The 16,788-nt window shown below is 38.1% G+C and overlaps 4 protein-coding genes across 7 annotated transcripts in view; 2 read left to right on the top strand and 2 right to left on the bottom strand.

The window, feature by feature from the left end:
• Window positions 1-16,788, bottom strand: part of ten1 (TEN1 subunit of CST complex) — a 233,303-nt gene that overhangs the window by 159,121 nt on the left and 57,394 nt on the right. The window lies entirely within an intron of this gene.
• Window positions 305-11,322, bottom strand: LOC311010897 (macrophage mannose receptor 1-like). The gene is made up of 13 exons (XM_084005540.1): window positions 11,110-11,322; window positions 10,537-10,638; window positions 10,180-10,449; window positions 9,568-9,710; window positions 9,303-9,403; window positions 8,357-8,481; window positions 8,112-8,176; window positions 1,955-2,048; window positions 1,687-1,776; window positions 1,314-1,370; window positions 1,048-1,190; window positions 833-933; window positions 305-639 (listed from the first exon to the last, which is right to left on the bottom strand). The coding sequence occupies exons 1-13, from the start codon at window positions 11,213-11,215 to the stop codon at window positions 501-503; spliced, it is 1,536 nt and encodes a 511-aa protein (XP_083861666.1). The 5' UTR covers window positions 11,216-11,322; the 3' UTR covers window positions 305-500.
• On the top strand, window positions 4,428-6,501 carry LOC311011011 (uncharacterized protein). 2 transcript variants are annotated; one of them, XM_084005698.1, is made up of 4 exons: window positions 4,428-4,571; window positions 5,392-5,478; window positions 5,677-5,907; window positions 6,268-6,501. In XM_084005698.1, exons 1-4 carry the CDS (start codon window positions 4,490-4,492, stop codon window positions 6,300-6,302), a joined length of 435 nt encoding a protein of 144 aa, XP_083861824.1. In that variant the 5' UTR covers window positions 4,428-4,489; the 3' UTR covers window positions 6,303-6,501. The 2 variants fall into 2 exon arrangements, with proteins under 2 accessions (XP_083861824.1, XP_083861825.1); XM_084005699.1 differs by lacking the exon at window positions 5,392-5,478 and having other exon boundaries at window positions 4,436-4,571.
• On the top strand, window positions 11,871-15,223 carry LOC311011001 (uncharacterized protein). 3 transcript variants are annotated; one of them, XM_084005685.1, is made up of 6 exons: window positions 11,871-12,235; window positions 12,426-12,530; window positions 12,635-12,862; window positions 13,811-13,956; window positions 14,492-14,592; window positions 14,935-15,223. In XM_084005685.1, exons 1-6 carry the CDS (start codon window positions 12,061-12,063, stop codon window positions 15,071-15,073), a joined length of 894 nt encoding a protein of 297 aa, XP_083861811.1. In that variant the 5' UTR covers window positions 11,871-12,060; the 3' UTR covers window positions 15,074-15,223. The 3 variants fall into 3 exon arrangements, 2 of the variants coding, with proteins under 2 accessions (XP_083861811.1, XP_083861810.1); XM_084005684.1 differs by having other exon boundaries at window positions 11,871-12,241; XR_014596853.1 differs by lacking the exon at window positions 13,811-13,956 and having other exon boundaries at window positions 11,871-12,241; window positions 14,935-15,069.

Raw genomic sequence — 16,788 nt, 5'->3', positions numbered from 1 at the left:
AAGTGGTCAAAATGCAATAAGCCTTTTTCACAGCGCAACATTTTGACATGTCGCAAGGGAATAACCCATGTGTAAATAATAAAATGAATAATGGCTGAATCCATACTTTCGGGGTCCTGGTATTGTGTACGCTGACTTACCTGCATGCTGCTGTGTCTAACTGTACATAAAAAAATTAGTAAAAAGAAAACTAACACAACAGACAATGTGGAGTACAAATCAAACTAAGCTGAAGAACAATTAAATAATTAAAGAATGACATTAAAATATAAATTATATTTTACCATCCAATGAAACATTTCAACACATTTGTTTTTCATTTATTTAAAAGTAAAATGTCAGAAGTACAGACATTCTCTACTCAAGTAGAAATACAGATACTTGTGTTCAAAAATACTGATAAAAAGTAATGATTCAACTTCTTTACTCAAGTTAAAGTGAAAAAGTACAGGCTCTGAAATGTATTCACAGTACAACATCTGGAAGGTTTGGATGCAGACTTACAGATCCACAACCTTTTCACAGATCCAGTACTTTTTCTGTTCACAATTGGCATCATTCCAGCTGGTCTCTCCGTAATTTGTTTCTACACACTCTTCATTGTCTTTCACATTGTTGGGTTCCCCGGTGTGCCAGTAACTGAAAACAAACGATAAACAATATCTTTTAAACAGAAAACACAACCAAAGATGCATAAAGAGAAACGATCATCAATCCAAAATTAAATGATTACATAATTCACCTCACGATTGAATGAGTGAAACACTTAGAAATATAAATGATCATAAAATTATTAATAATTTAAACATGCAAAAAAAAGTAATTTATGAACCTTGTGTTGAGTGCAGTTCCATCCACCCATGTCCATTCCCCCTCTGTGTGTCTTTTAGTCAGTCCAATCCATGTGAACCGTTTGAACCACCCGGCAAATTCCTTGTTCACCCAAAAAGAAATGACACTAAATATATATGCAACATAATCAAATTCCCTTTCCACCATAACCTTTGATCTGATGTCACAATGTGTTCTCTCGGGTCTCTTACACACCTGTTCTTCTTTGCTGTTGATAATAATCAGGTCTCCACCTCTTTGTTGACAATCATCTCTACTTTCTTGCCAGGACTTTCCAACAGAAGAAATGTAATAGAAACTGTGGTTGTTAAAGACCCATCCTTGTTCAGAGAAATGATCTATTGAAGAAAACAAAAAAGTTCAGTATAATAGATTAGGGTGAAAACGGCTTTTTTATGATGCCGCTGTATCCTTTTGTTTCGATGTCACAGATGTGTATTCAGTTTCTGCCTCATTCTCACAAAAGAGGCTCAGCTTCCTCTTCAGATCTTCTCCCTCTTCCGTCCTGCAGGAATCATCTGAAACAACAGAAAGATGCTGTTTTGCTCCTGTAGTTAACAAGTGTGTGTGTGTGTGTGTGTGTGTGTGTGTGTGTGTGTGTGTGTGTGTGTGTGTGTGTGTGTGTGTGTGTGTGTGTGTGTGTGTGTGTGTGTGTGTGTGTGTGTGTGTGTGTGTGTGTGTGCTAATATCCTTTTTAAGAATATATCTATATATTATGATATAAATCATACTATATATATATATTATGATTTATATCAAATAAAGGCACAAGAAGAGTTAACTTGTATCTTAAAAGGATATTAGTTACAGGAGGTAAGGGCTGAAATCACACACGGAGAGAAAGGCGCAGTGAGAAGTTGAGAACAGCTTGTAGGATACACAGGAGTCCGAAGCTCACTGCAACCACTGTGAGGAGTTTTCCCCCTGTGTGCAGAAATCAGACAGACATGACATTATAATTATTTCACTTCTTGGACAGATAAAATTGATTAAAAATTAGAGAATAAAGAACATAATAAGGCTGATTCTGACCAAAACGAAGCCCCCCAAACAGAACAAGAAACAAAGTGGGATGTTGTCGGATGACAATTAAGTTACTTACGCCCTGATGGACTCATCTCAGTCTCCGCTTTAAAGACAAACTGAAAGAAACTGTAACAGCTGCCCTGTAAGCTGCTGCTGCTTCTTCTTCTTCTCTGGTCATGACATGAATATGATTGCCTTAACAACACCGTTTATGTCACACACTTCCTCATTTTGCTTTTTCTTTTTGCAGACTTTTTACTTTGTATATTTTAAGTGAAAATGAAATTGTCTTGAGGAGGCATACCCACCCAAACTCTTTGCAAGTGCTTTGAAATAATCTGCTCAAAAACACTAACTACACACACACCCATTAATAATAAAACATTTAATGAACAGTCATATGATTGAGTTTTTTATGATTGTGTTGTTAATTTTTCACATATATTTATTATTATTATTATTATAACCTTTATTTAACCAGGTTTGTCCCATTGAGATCCAAGATCTCTTTTGCAAGAGAGACCTGGCCAAGAATAAGGATGTCTTATACATCAGTACGGTGTTTGTTATTATGCACCAATCACCACGGAAACTTCCTTGTATAAGCAAACATAAATGGCATTATCTTATTCTGACAAAACCTCTCTGTAAGTTTAGGAAATTGCGGTTCAGATCACAAAAAGATTGAGAAACCAATGTGTCTTTGTTTCCCTGGATTTGGAACGATAACATGACGTTACTTTCTCCTTTGCCCCTTGGAGCAGAGCTCAGTTGTTATTTGGACAAGAGGTCACTGTGAAGAAAACAAGGGTGGGGTTTTTGAGGTTCAACCTCAAAGCATGACAAGCCACATTGTCGTTGAGTCGCCGTGGAAATGTTGCTTAAGTGTTCGTTGACGTAGTTATGTCGTTAAACAGCACTGGTTAACTGTCTAACGCCATTTTTTTTTACAGTTGGAACGGAACCAGATGAAATAAAAACGTATGTTCGGTTGATGCTTCAGCACATGGAAAAAAGTTGAGAATGTGACCAAAGACTGAACATTGTGTGCTCCTTAAAGATGGATATTATCACAGGACTGTTTTATTGACCTGAATTATGGTGGTCGCCGATTGTTTAATCCATCTTGGTTAATTTGTCTCACATTTTGTAATCACTTTAATTTAAAGACGGCTCTCTTGAATGAGTGATTAAAGCCCAACAATCATTTTAATCCAGTTTTTTTTTTTTTTGCCCAGCAGGAACGTACTACTAAATTAAATCCAACCCACAAAGTGCCTTGATGAGGTCCAATTGGTTGCAATGATTTGGCAGGAGTTTGGCCAATCAGACCTCTCACCTGCTCTGTGGGGTGGATGAATGTTATTTGTTTGAGCTGTGCAGAAAGACTGTAGTTGTGAGTAAATGCAATGCAAGTTTGATAAAATCGCACAGTCTCTGCCTAAAACCAAACGATAATATAACTCCAAAGACTTACTTACAGTAAAGTGTTTTCATCTGATGGACTTTATTTAATAGCCAGTTTGGTGTGTACAGTGTCTATATGTACAGTGTGTCTATATGTGGGATTAAATGCATACTGGACTATAAATTGTCACTGCTTGGGTTTAATAAGGGCAAAAAAATAAAGCATGAACTAAATGGAAAGCCCCATCCTTTTCTTGCTAAATGTGAAAGTAATATGTTTATTTTCTAGGGTTATTTTTGCCCATCATTTCCTGATTCTGAACTTCCCCAAAACTTGTGTAACTATTTTTTTTTTATTGGTGCAGCAATGTGACAAAACAGACGGTGAAGCTGTAAAACAAAGTAGACGCATTACAAAAATGACAAACATTAACATAGAACAAATTAAACAAGATGTACAGATTAAGAGGGGCGGAAGCATGTGTGTAGTGAGTCCGGGTATGTTGAGTAATGGTAATGTGTACAAATAATAGTTTAGTTATAAAAATGATCATAACAATAACAATTATAATAATGTGGCCTTGTTATATTTAAGTAATCTAAACACTGATAAGATTCTATTCTGATTAAAAACCCCTCAGAGAAAATGTCCTATCTAGTAAATGCAATTATTCAGCTGTGGTGGGTAACCAGATTAAAGTAGACGCTGTTTAAACTGATGTTCTATATATAAAGTATGGAGCCCAATATAGCTTTTTGAGATGCAGAGTTGGTACTGAGTTGTCACCACTGTGTGACTGAGATATTTCACATAGTTCATTTGCTGATGTGCAATTCTGGGTTTTTTCTGTCTTCATATCCTTTCACAAATATAGATATAGTATAATATTATATAAGAAAAATAAACAAAAAAACAAAATGTTGCAGTAAAACTTCCTAATCTACCGTATAGAGGCAGACCCCTTCTTCCACCATGAATAAGAATATTACTGTACTGTTTTGATTAATTAATAACCTGAACAATAACTAAGAGGATTGTTTTTGGATTCTAAATTATAATTATAAAGCTTTCACATTTCCGTGTGAGCCCTGTGCTTTATTTCCACATCATTCCTTCTTCCTCTATTTAACCTGTAGACCGTGTGGGTGCAGTGGCTCACTCTTGACAAAGGCAGACAAACAGGGAAGTTCCTTGATTAGAAGGATGGAGCAAATCGAGGTAGCAGATTATGTTAATGAGCGACCACCTTGTGAGAAGAAACCCTGTGGGGACACAAATCAAACGGGTAATAATGCACATCATTGTCTTGTATGTCTATTGTTAAACAACAGGGTAAACCCTGTCTCCTACATTTATGGTCTTTAAATATTCACATATTAATTGAATTTTGTGAAATGTTCAACAACAATAACGGCTCATAGCAATGCAATGGTTATAGTGTTGTTGAGGCTCTCAAAGCACTTGATTAAGGTTATAGTGCTGCTATTGGTTAAATATTTAAAAACGTCATGTTAACTGTTCAGTATTAAACCCAAACCACAGTCTTGAACAGGTGTTCCAGACCAGGTTTCATGTCCCAAAGTGTTGAGTTATTGTTGTTTGTGACGTGTATTTCTCATTGTTTAGATACATAACATATTTTAAGTGAAACAATGACGCTTTTCCTAAACTCTAATGAACCTAATGATTGTTTTGTTGCCTGAACCTTTAACGTGAAATTGTTTGGAAATTGTATTTTACCCTGTAAAAGTTCATGGTCATTTCATGTATTTCAGAGATCACGTTGTACATCAAAATATATACATTTAATGGGATTTTTAAATGCTAACACAAAATGATTATTGTTGGTTTGCTTTACACTTTAATAAGATACGTGTCATGCAAAATGGTGGCACGTTTGGAAACTTAACTACCACAAGAATCTGCTCTTTATTCCAACAATAAACCTACGTTAGGTAGTTTATTACAACTTGACACAAATGATGGCCAAAGATACTAAAAGTTAACAGACTGAAGAGCATAGGAATAATTTATACAGCAGCCTCTAGTGGGTGTCGCTGTGATTAAAGATGTTTGTTGCCTGCCTGTGTGTATTGATTTGACAGGGAGAAGTTGCTGTCAGCTGATTTTCCTCAGCTTTGGCGTGCTGTGTATCATACAAGTCGCTCTCAATGTTTCTCTGCGTCTTACATGTATGTATGATTCCTTGGCATTGGGTAAAACAGACAGTTGCATCAACAACACCACAATATTGCATGCAAACCCGCTCAGTGATGTAATTAGACATGCTCCTGTCAAACCGCTTTTACAACTTGTTTTAAAAAAAGAACAAATAACCTGACCAAAATATTTTTATTGAAAGTAATTTTTGCAGTTTTTTTGCGTATCAGTGCACTCAAGCATGGGATCAACCCACTCTGACTGCAACGCCAGTGATTTCAGTGACCAAAACCAGGTGAAGGACTGTGAGAGAACCAGACCTGATCAGTGCAACAGCCTTCAAGAAAGATTCAACGCCTTGACCGCCGAAAAAAACCAGCTTGAAAACGGAAACACTGAACTGAAGAACAAGCTAAACAGCGTGGAGAAGGAGAGGGATAGGCTGCAAATGGAGCGGAGTGGTGAGAACAAATAAGGCTTCTGATCTTAACTTTAGTTCCTCCATCATTGTTGTGGTCTTTTTTTAAATAACCTTTGCCCTTTAGAACAGCAAACATGAAAGATTTAACTTATGGAAGCATTTATTAGTTATGTTTGTTGCTCATTCTATGTATGAATTGTTTGCAATTGAAGACTAGTTGCAGTTAGTTGTAGTCTGTTATGTAGGTACTAATTACATTAAGTGTTTTATCGTCAGATACACAATAACATATTGTCTTTTTTATGAAATTAATTGTCAAAGTTGGTATTATATTGCACAAATACTTACAGCTCTGCATTAAATGCCCTAATGAGTCTAATTTGTTTATTTTCTCCTCTAGAGCGGGGTGGTTGCATTGCTGTCTGTCTGGGATAGATCTAATCCCAATCTCTAATAGTCTCAGCTCAAGTACATCATATAATGTGTTTGTGTATGTAAATTATTTGATGTGCTGGTGCATGCATGTGAAACAATTCTGAAGAAATGTGTAAAAAAACAAAATGAAATCAATGAAAAACTGAAAACTGTACATCTGCGTATCTGAATCAAATTGCATTGAGAATAAAAGACAATGATTTTGATGCTACTTTTTGCAACTTAGTGATATTTTGGATACTATATAGTATGCTCTGTGGCATACGTTGTCGCTGTCATAATGTATAACTGAATTGAAATGGAACATTTACTACTTCAATCATTTTTATAAATAATTTATTAGCATCTATGTTTAAGTAAAAATAAGATTTATCTTTAGTAAAAAGAAGGGATCAAGGTGGCCCAAAGTCTTTCCTGACTTGAAATGTGAGTCATTGAGGAAAGTGTACCTGCTTAGAAGCAGTGGCGTGCACAGGTAGACACTAGGTGGTGCTAAAGCACCTGCCCTTGCCCTCTGGACCAAGCAAGTGCCCTTTTGAAAGTTCGTTTTTTTCACACAAAGAAACACGAGACAATCCGGTCAATTTTCAAAATAAAAGCAGTGTGAACGCGCCTCAGTTGCCAAGCTGCAACTTGCATTTATTTGTCTCTGTTGTGAAGTAGCCGGTCTCAACGCCACACAGCTGGGTATAAATTATCGGCTGCTCACAAGCTAGACGCTACCCAAAATCAGTAATAGATATGACATGATGATGACCACCAGTAGAGTTTGTCATTGGTATCCTACAGCATGTGAATCTATCTGTATACTTACTTAAGATGAATATTTAGTAGGCTATTGTGTAGGTTTACATTAGGCTAGGCCTACATAATTAACACTTGCAGTAATGTATTTGCTAAATGACAAACAGGCAATACCCAATTGCCTGCAGAAAAAGTAGCCCTGTGCCTTGTTGAAATATTTTTTCAACAAGGCACAGGGCTACTTTTTACTCTTTTTATTTACCAATTGCAGCATAATGCCTAGAAAGGAGAGGATAAGAAGGGAAAAAGAAAGGGAGCTACAGCAGGCAGCCCAGGGGAACAGCTCTGTGGGAAATAAAACAAAAGCATATAACGTTCAACATGTGCCTGTAATGTTTATTTATTTTTTAAATCTCACACTGCTATAATAAGGCAGCCGTCAGTTCTACATGCCGCATAAAGTGCCCTTATTTTTCACTGAGCACCTGCCCCCCAAAATGTCTGTGCACGCCACTGCTTAGAAGGCTCCTGTGTAGAGACACTGCAGTCCATCAGGATGTTGTGGCAGTCATCCACCACCAGAGGGTGCAGCGGAGCAAAACATGTCGGCCAAAGAATAACTGTGGCAGTTAAATAAGGAAAGGAGTAAAACGGGATCATGATGACCATGGGCCTTCATGAGACCTTGAATTATTCCTTTGCACTTGAATGTCTGATCTTTCAGAGACAAATTCTAGCATGCAGGAAATTATTAAGATTATGAAATTATTGGCTATGGATTGTATCAATACTACGACAAAGTCATCACTTTCCAGAGCAAAGTAAAAGACTGGCAAAACATTTTCAGTAACATATTTATGAAGAAGTGAATTAAAATATGAATAACTGATGCATAAATGAACCATTTGCCATTTATTTTAACAGAATTATATATAGGCCTACACTTTTTTAAATTAAAGCATATCTAACAAAGAATCTGCATGATTATCTGTTGGCATCACTAAAATAAAAATAAAATCTGAACCAGTCAAAGAATCATAAAAAAAAAAGAAAAAAATCCAAAACAATCAGGCAGGGGAGTGAGGGGAAGACAGATTTAATACAACAGGAGAGGGCGGGGGAGTCGATACCTGAAACCAGAGGAGGGAACAGGAAATTACAAAATAAAACAGGAAACGAAAACAAGAACACAATTAATATAATGACAGGGGCTTGAGCAGACACAACACTGTCTTTGCAGTTTTAGCTGAAACTGGGGAGTGTGACGTAGTGGGCTTGGACGCTGAGTTATAGAGGCAATTTCTTCTCACAAATCCAGAATTTTTCAGAATGACACAGGTCATCATTCCAGCTGTTTTCCAAATGATGGTTGGTTATTTCTGCACAGTCTTCATCTCTGAGCAAATTTCCATTTGGCTCTAAAGGGCTCCAGTAGCTGAAAACAAAACAAAAGAATCCGCATTTGTCTTTCTAAAGAACAAGAAGTATTTCCATGACAGCAAATGTCAACCGAACATCAATCAACTCAAAATCCAAATGGGTCCTTAGAAACGGCTTTGAAGGCATCACCCAGAGGTGCTCGGTGAATTTGACTGAACTGTATTCATTGTGAATAGCAAGTCACACTGCAGCTTGTTTACAGCTGTATGAACCCAAAATATACAATTTGTTGTGATTTAATAGCAATAAATAGACTTAAAAAGTGATGCTGAAAATAACATATCTGTACAGTCATGGCTTGTTAGGTCTTTTCACAAGACGATAAGTAACACTGTAGCTGCTCCATTAACACTTAAAATAACGTCATCTAAGCATTAATATGGCAGCAAACTTGTTAAAACACACAGCTTCATTTGGTCTGTATGTGAGGTCGTATCTCTGGGGGACCTCAGACCGCGACCACACTTTTGTCTCTATTTCTGATTCAGTGATGACCGGAGGAGAATCTCAACACTGATAGGCTTTCGCTTCACAGCCCCAATGCACATTTTAAGTTTTTTACAACAATGGAAGCCTAACTCACGTCATTCGCGTTTTTGTAGCCATATTGACTTTGTTTGCAATAGTGATGCATGAAAATGTACTCTGCATTTGGTGGGAACATACCTTTATGGTCTGTATCAATGAAATGCAAATGAAACTATGTGAATGTCATGCTCTACCCTTTTTTTTCGTCTTGTTTTCAGGCGGGCCCCAAAATGTAGTTATGTTCAGAATCTGTTCAGAGACTGTAGATAAGTTAAGTTACGTGTCTACCTTTTGGTCAGCAGAGTCCCATCCACCCATTTCCATCTCTGCTCCGTCTCTCGATCAGTGAGTCCGATCCACATCACTTTTTGGAAACGTGTCAGGAATTCCTTTTGATAGAGCGAAAAAGACACAAATAAAGAGGGTCATGCTTTCATCCACATCTGTGGTATTGCATTCATTCATTTTGTTCTTTCTTTCACTACATCTCTCACACAAGACACACACACACACACACACACACACACACACACACACACACACACACACACACCTGCTCTTCTTTGCTGTTGACAATCACCAGGTCTGCACCTCTTCGCACGCAGTCACCTCTGCTTTCTTGCCAGGACTTCTTCAGTGAAGAAATGTAATAGACACTACCACGGAAACGCAGCCATCCTTCTCTTTGATACTGCTCTGTTTCAAATGGGGAAAAAAATACATTTTTATATCTCAAATCTTAAGAAAGATATTTGGTGGTGGGGGTTGGGTCTTAAAAAAACAACAATCTGGATTTGGATTCAAACTCTGAAGTGATTACCAATAGCTGGTGAATGTGAAGCTAATGAAAAATCTCAATTATTAGAAGAGAGGGCAGAGATAATATACTTTAGATTGTACCAGACAGGGTGTAAGTGTCTTATAGCAGAATCTACAATCAATAGAGTTGCCTCTGCCACTAATTACGACAATATCTATGAGCCATGACAGCTAAATGCTACAGAACCCATGAGAAGAACCAGTCAGAGGCTTGAATCAGAACAAATGTGAACCTGAACCCTTCGACAACAGTAAATACCCATAGACATTGGTTTCCAAAAGTGGTTAGTTACTCTTTAACGATCAATGTAGCCTGTCAGAATTAGATAATAATAAAATAAAGTACCCCAGCACTCTCTCTGAAGATCATTTCTCTCTTTGGCCATGTCTTCAAGTCTTTTTTGGAGCTGGTCTCTTTCTTTAGTCCTGTTGTTGTAACTGGTCTGTAACTGGTCTCTTTCTTTAGTCCTGTTGTTGTAACTGGTCTGTAACTGGTCTCTTTCTTTAGTCCTGTTGTTGTAACTGGTCTGTAACTGGTCTCTTTCTTTAGTCACTTTGGTGTAACTGTTGTGTAAGAGGACCATGTCCATTTTCCACTTCGAGTTGCCTTTGGTGACTGTGTGACACAAACAGAAACAAATGAAGAAATGGCGTCAACCAGTGTAATGTTAGGGTTTCATCAGGACGCTAACAAAGTACTCACACAGACAACCCAGAGTTATGAGTCCCGTCAGAAGGGGAAGACACAGCAGACCCAGACACACTGCAGCAGCTCGGCAGGAACTCTTCTTCACGTCTTCAGCAGCTGAAGGTGGAAGTTAGCATTCATCATTAAATGTGTTTCTCAGGGGCAAAGCACAGGTGTATTTAGAGAAACAACATTAATGATGGCTGAATTCCACTTAGCGGAGGTCCTGGTATGTGTGTTGGCTCACTGGAAAAACAGCTCGCAGTAATGGATCTGAGCCGTCGTCAAGTCAAAATGTTAAAACACATTGGTTAAGTCTATAATAACAATAAGTATTCAGAGCGTCATGGAGCAGCTAGAAGACTAAAACGAGTGATGTGAGAATGCCAAAGTGGATTTGTAATTTCCTATTTATGCTCTGTAGTGATATTGTTCTTCACAATGTTTTATATCTAGCTATTCCTAAGGTTTATTACAGCGGTACTAAATCCATTAATGACAGCAGACCAGACTCTTACCCCGACACTCTTGTCTTTGACCCATTACATTATTGTATCGTTGTTAATCTTTGATTAATCTCTTCATTACCTGAGAGTGCAGGTCCAGTTCTGTTTGGCTCCAGAGTGTGGATCACAACCGCACGGTTACCCGGCGGTCCCTCTACATTCACATAGATATCCATCAGTTGATCCATGGTGTGTTGACGACGGCACCGTTTGGTCCTCTATGCCAGTGTCTTGAGAGTGTGCTTCTGAGATGACAAGTGGCCGTTCTGGACTGTACTCAAGCAAAGCACCAAACATAGTAACACAGATGGCGGCACACTGTTCACACATGTGATTCTCTGCAACAGGAAACTGGTGGAATGAGTTATTTTAGGTGACCACTTTTACCTGTTTGGCCTTGCAGGTGCAGGATGTAGAGTAACAAATATAGATGGACACATAGGTAGACGGATAGACGGACAGACGGATAGATAGGCCGAGATACTTCCCACTCTTTGCATTGACAAACTTAACTTTAGAATAAACTAAGGAATTTTAACATTGCCTTCTGAAAATAAATGCAGTTTCTGATTCCGTCAGGGCATGTGTTGTATTTCTGATTCACTGAGAGACATGAAACAGACAATAACCCTCACACCATGGATGGTGTTGAACTACTGCTACTAAGAACTGAATTGAACAATCCACCACCACAGTTTTAAGTAATTGGACATAGTTACCATTAATACGAGTGTGAATCAACAGGCTTCCAGTAAAGAGTTGAACAAACAGGACATACATGATGGGGACGTCGGTGGCTGAGTGCTTTGTCCGCTCTTATAAGTATGCTACAATTATCCAAGTCATTATAGTAAGTAATTATGTGTCATGGTAACAATTTCCTCTATATTCTTCCCCATGTGGACATGTGAAATCCACTAACTTCCCTGTTCTCTGGGAGCTTCTGTACGCCATGGTGATATAAATGCTAAAAGATATTGTGGGCCGGTTGCTATCAGAACACTGTAGGCGACATCTGTGTTGAATTAGCAGCATGACTGAAGATATCTATGCCAAGCCAGACCTAACCAAAAAAGTTAAATTTCAGGCAGGTGGGAAGGAGAGAAACACAGACGCCTGTGATGACATCGATAATGCTACGATTTATGGCAACGACTTGGCGGAGGAGGACAAATCACAGGACAAAGCTACTGAGGACCAACAGCAAAGTATATGTCTGTCTGTCTATGTCTGTCAGTCTCATATGTCCAACATACATGGAATAATGTATTCATTGCAATACTAGAAAGATGAGACCTAAAACACGACTCGAGTTTAGCTTTATGGTTGTGATATCTAAATAATGACTCTAACCACTAATTCTAAACTCTCATCAGCACCATCCATTTGTGCCCACAGCTGCTTCAGTCAATGTGAGTTCAGGAAAGAGGAATCTTGTTAGCGCCGCTGTAGTGGTTCTGGGTATTCTCCTCCTGGTGGCAGTCATTATCCTGGTGGTCCTATGTGCGTTTTCCAAATTAATCCATTATATATATATATAGATACGTGTGTGTGTGTGTTGTAAGTGATCTTTGAACCTTCTACCTGTTGGACCCTTGCTGTGGCAGTTATTTCAGAGAGAAATCGACTGCTGATCGGCAGGGACATCCTGACCAGCGAGAGGGACAGACTGACCAGCGAGAGGGACAGACTACAAACCAGCATCAGTGAAATGAAAAGCCTCCAACAGAACCTGACCCAAAACCTGAACCAGTCAGAGGAGGAGAACGATCATTTGAAGGCCAGGACCCACAACCTCACCAAAGAGAGAGATCAGTTGCAAAAACTGCTGAATGGTGAGTGAAAATAAGAATTGTGGTTTAAATCAAGATGTGGTTTGACATTTTGGAAAATTACACTTTCTTGCCAAGAATAAGGTCTCCTGTCTCAAAACATCTGCCCAAAAATTAAGCTAAACATTCACTAATGGAAATGTTATATGGCTTGCATTTGTTTAATTAGTTCAAAATGTGTGATGTAGAAGCAGAGCTGTAAGGCCCGTCCTGGCCAGAAAATGTATCTCTCCTAAAGTGGCTGTAGAGAGCAGTCTTCTGGTGTCCCCTATAGAAAATGTGCGATAGTCGATGACGAGAGGCAAATGTTTTTTTTAACCAGTTTTAATTGGATCATGATTCACACAAATTATACTTGTCAATGGAAAAGATAATTTAGCAAGTCAAGAAAGTTGCAAGTTTGTCTGTGATTTAGTTTTTACTGCAACCGCTCAGCGAACGACATCTTTCGTCTTCTCACCAACAAGCCTGTGACCTTGGCTTGCTAACTAACTAGGTGACTTAGCACGAATGTGAGGTTATCTCACCTGATGTGTTTTATCCAGCAAAAGAATGAACAGTACCCATTCCTCATGTAAATGTACTGTAAAGCATCCTAGCTTATGCGAGCGACGTCACTTAGGTGACTTGTGTAGTCTCTCTAATTACATATCTTTACAATCGTATACTTCGAAAGTTATATGACAACATGGGACTTCTTCATCTTGACGTGTAAAATTATCTTTTAAATTGACACAATGCCGCAATTCAAACAGGATCAAAATAGGATTTGTTTCCTGCCATTGACTACCGTGCATATTTTTGTGGTCCACTGAAAGATGTGGGACTTCGCCTCTCTTTTATCATGTTCACACTCTGATTTTTGTACTGAGCTTGAGTGGTGCTGGTTTGTAGGTGGTATGCATACACAGTATTGTGACTGATGGCATATCATTTTGTGTTGTTAAACAGAGACAACATGCTGTCCCGAGAATTGGAGCAGCTTTGGCAATAGTTGTTATTTAATATCCGACTCAAAGAAAACCTGGAATGACAGCAAAAGCGCCTGTGAAACTTATTGTGCGCATCTGGTGATTATATCTAGCAGCAACGAACAGGTGAGTGGAATCAAAAAATATATATATTTCTCTTCAACCTAAGTACTCTTATTTTATTCGCTGCAAATAATAAATGATAAAATCCAGTTTTAAAGTGTTAGTAAATGCGACTTTAATATAGACCTGCTTCCCTTCTCAGATTCATGGTCTATAATAAATGGTTTCTGACAAATGTTAAAGATTTGCATCAGAAATACATGTAAACACAGGAGTGAAATTTTTTTTTCAATTATGGATTATGGAATGTATATATTCTGTTATTTGGATTTTCAGTGTGATAGAGAAAAAAAGGTATTTGGCCTTTTAAATATGTGGAAGTGGTAAAAAAGAAAAAATAGTTAGTAGAGCAACGCAGGTTCAGTCTTCCTGAAATGTACTAAAAAGGGAAGAGAGTCTATAATCGCTTCTGCACGGCTGTAGAAGTAATTACACAATAATAAATGGAGTTCATGTGTGCTTTTCCTACTGTGACACCTAATCTCTTTTGGAATAATTAATGAATAATAAATATTTGTTTTTAATCTTTTAAATCTAGGAATATATCTCCTCATTATATGAGCATACCTGGATAGGTCTGACTGATGAAGGAAGTGAAGGTAATTGGACATGGGTGGATGGAACAGCACTTACAACAGTGTAAGACATTTTCCAATTTCTTGTTAATATTTACCGTCTATGTGCCACATTCATCCTCAGAACAGGGAAACAAACATTGCCTATTTAATTAATTGATCGATTTACGATAAAGCTCAAGGCTGCTAGCAGCATTCACGTGACTGTGGATTCAAATTCTGCACAGATTTGACTTAAAATATTAAAGAACACATTTGATGCAGTGATTAACTCTGCTGTACTTTATATATGGACAATAACCAACTGGTGTACGCTTGCTTTATGTGTAAATTTATACCTCATCTCATGATAACATTTTTGTAATGGTTGTAAAGTTGTGGCTCAGCAGCTTGTGTTCTTTTCTAGGTACTGGAGATCTGATCAGCCAGATAACTACGAGAGTGATGAACATTGTGCTGAGCTGTGGCGTGGACAATCTCATAACTGGAATGATGTGCCTTGCTCTCTCAACTTGAACTTTATCTGTGAGAAAACACTTCCATAAAATTAAAGTACTGTTAATATCGTATTGGTCTTATTCCATGTCTGCTTGATCTCACACATGTAAAGTATCAACACTGTACATTCTCCTCCTCTGAGAGTAAAGGAGTTACTCTGTGCTGTTTTTAATGTATAAATAAACATCGAAGCTCAACTTTCAGTAATACTAATTTCATGAATTATTTGATGTGTCTGTGATGCAATAACAAATGGGTCATCCCACCCCCATAATATTTAATACATATGCAATTGGGTGATTTCTTTGACACATATTTCCTATTACCAGAAGTTTTAATTTTGTGCCCCCTATCAAAAAAAAATCAAAGGCTACTTTAAGGATTCCTGTGTTACACTGAGCCACCATAGACGTCTGCTATGTTGCTCAACCCAAACAAAGGAGCAAATATGCTCTAATATGGTGTTGATTTAATTCACATATATTGAACAATATTTCTTGCGAGTCAATTATCACAAGTGCAAGTCAACATTTCTCTAAAGAGTTTTCAGACTGGAAAGAACCATTACAGGGAAATAGTTTTTTAGCTTTCTTACAGTAAGACATTCACTACATTTATTATCAGAGAACAATGTGGAAATGTGAACGCTATTGGAAACATGAGAACACCAGCCACGCCAATGGCCATAGAAATGAATTTGTCTTGTACAAAAAGAGAGTGGCAATTGTAAAGTAATGTAGCATTAAAGCATTAAAGCAATGTTTGAATTGCTGTGAAAAGAGCCTAGACTGCATAGAAGTGGATGTAGTCATTGTGACGTCACCTATTAGTTTGTGGACTATGGTTTTGAAGCATCAAGTTCTGCCATCACTATCTTGGATTTACTCAAGCAGTGAACGTATGTGATCATATTTGGACTGCGGTCTGATGAGCACAAGCAGCAGAGGAGCACCCTGAGCGGTAATCGTACTGCATCTCCATCTGGCTCCATCTGGCTTCTGGTGTGAGCTGATAACAAAGTTAACTTCCTTATTACAACATTACAGCTAAGTGTTAAAGTAATCTTAGTAGCTTATTTGTATGGGTAGCATGTTAGCGTGGTAATGTGGTAGCGTGGTAGCGAGGCAGAGATCCAGGCGACGTGTTTGGGACCTGTCGATCACAAAGTAACAACGGCCTAAAGCATACCGAACTTTACCATCTACTTTACTTAAAATGGGATGCTGTGTTGAAGAAGACTTGAAACCTAGAGATTCAGACCATGACCTCATGTTTACAATATTTACTGAGAAGGAGGGTCATTTTCTTATAGACTTCCATGCAGACTTCTTTTTGCAACCAGAGGAGTCGCCCCCTGATGGCCAGCGGATGATGGCTAGTTCAGGGCACTTCCTCGTTTTTTTTTCAGAATTTTCAGAAAAGAGTGGGGATGAAACTTACATTTTTTTTATTCTGGCTTCCTATAGCTTTGAAACATTACTACTCTACTGCTTGCTTTAGGCATTACTGCAAAACTCAGTGAGTCCACAACAGTCGGTTTGATTTATACAGAAGTTAGCGCACTGCAATGGTCGCAATTCCTGTGCAAAGCTCAAATTTGACTGTACACATCCCTCCGTCACTGTGAATACAATATTGAGTCAACTTATATGCATTTTCTGTCCTTAGTGCCTGGTATTGTATGGTTTCAATATCAGCTGCACATGAGGTAATGTCTTATTTCTTTCATTTTTTTAATCAAATTCAGCATCTGCATGGCTTA

This window comes from Eutrigla gurnardus (genome assembly GCF_963514095.1).
Source record: "Eutrigla gurnardus genome assembly, chromosome: 3".
Taxonomy (NCBI): Eukaryota; Metazoa; Chordata; class Actinopteri; order Perciformes; family Triglidae; genus Eutrigla; species Eutrigla gurnardus.
This window is presented reverse-complemented; position numbering and strand designations above follow the sequence as displayed.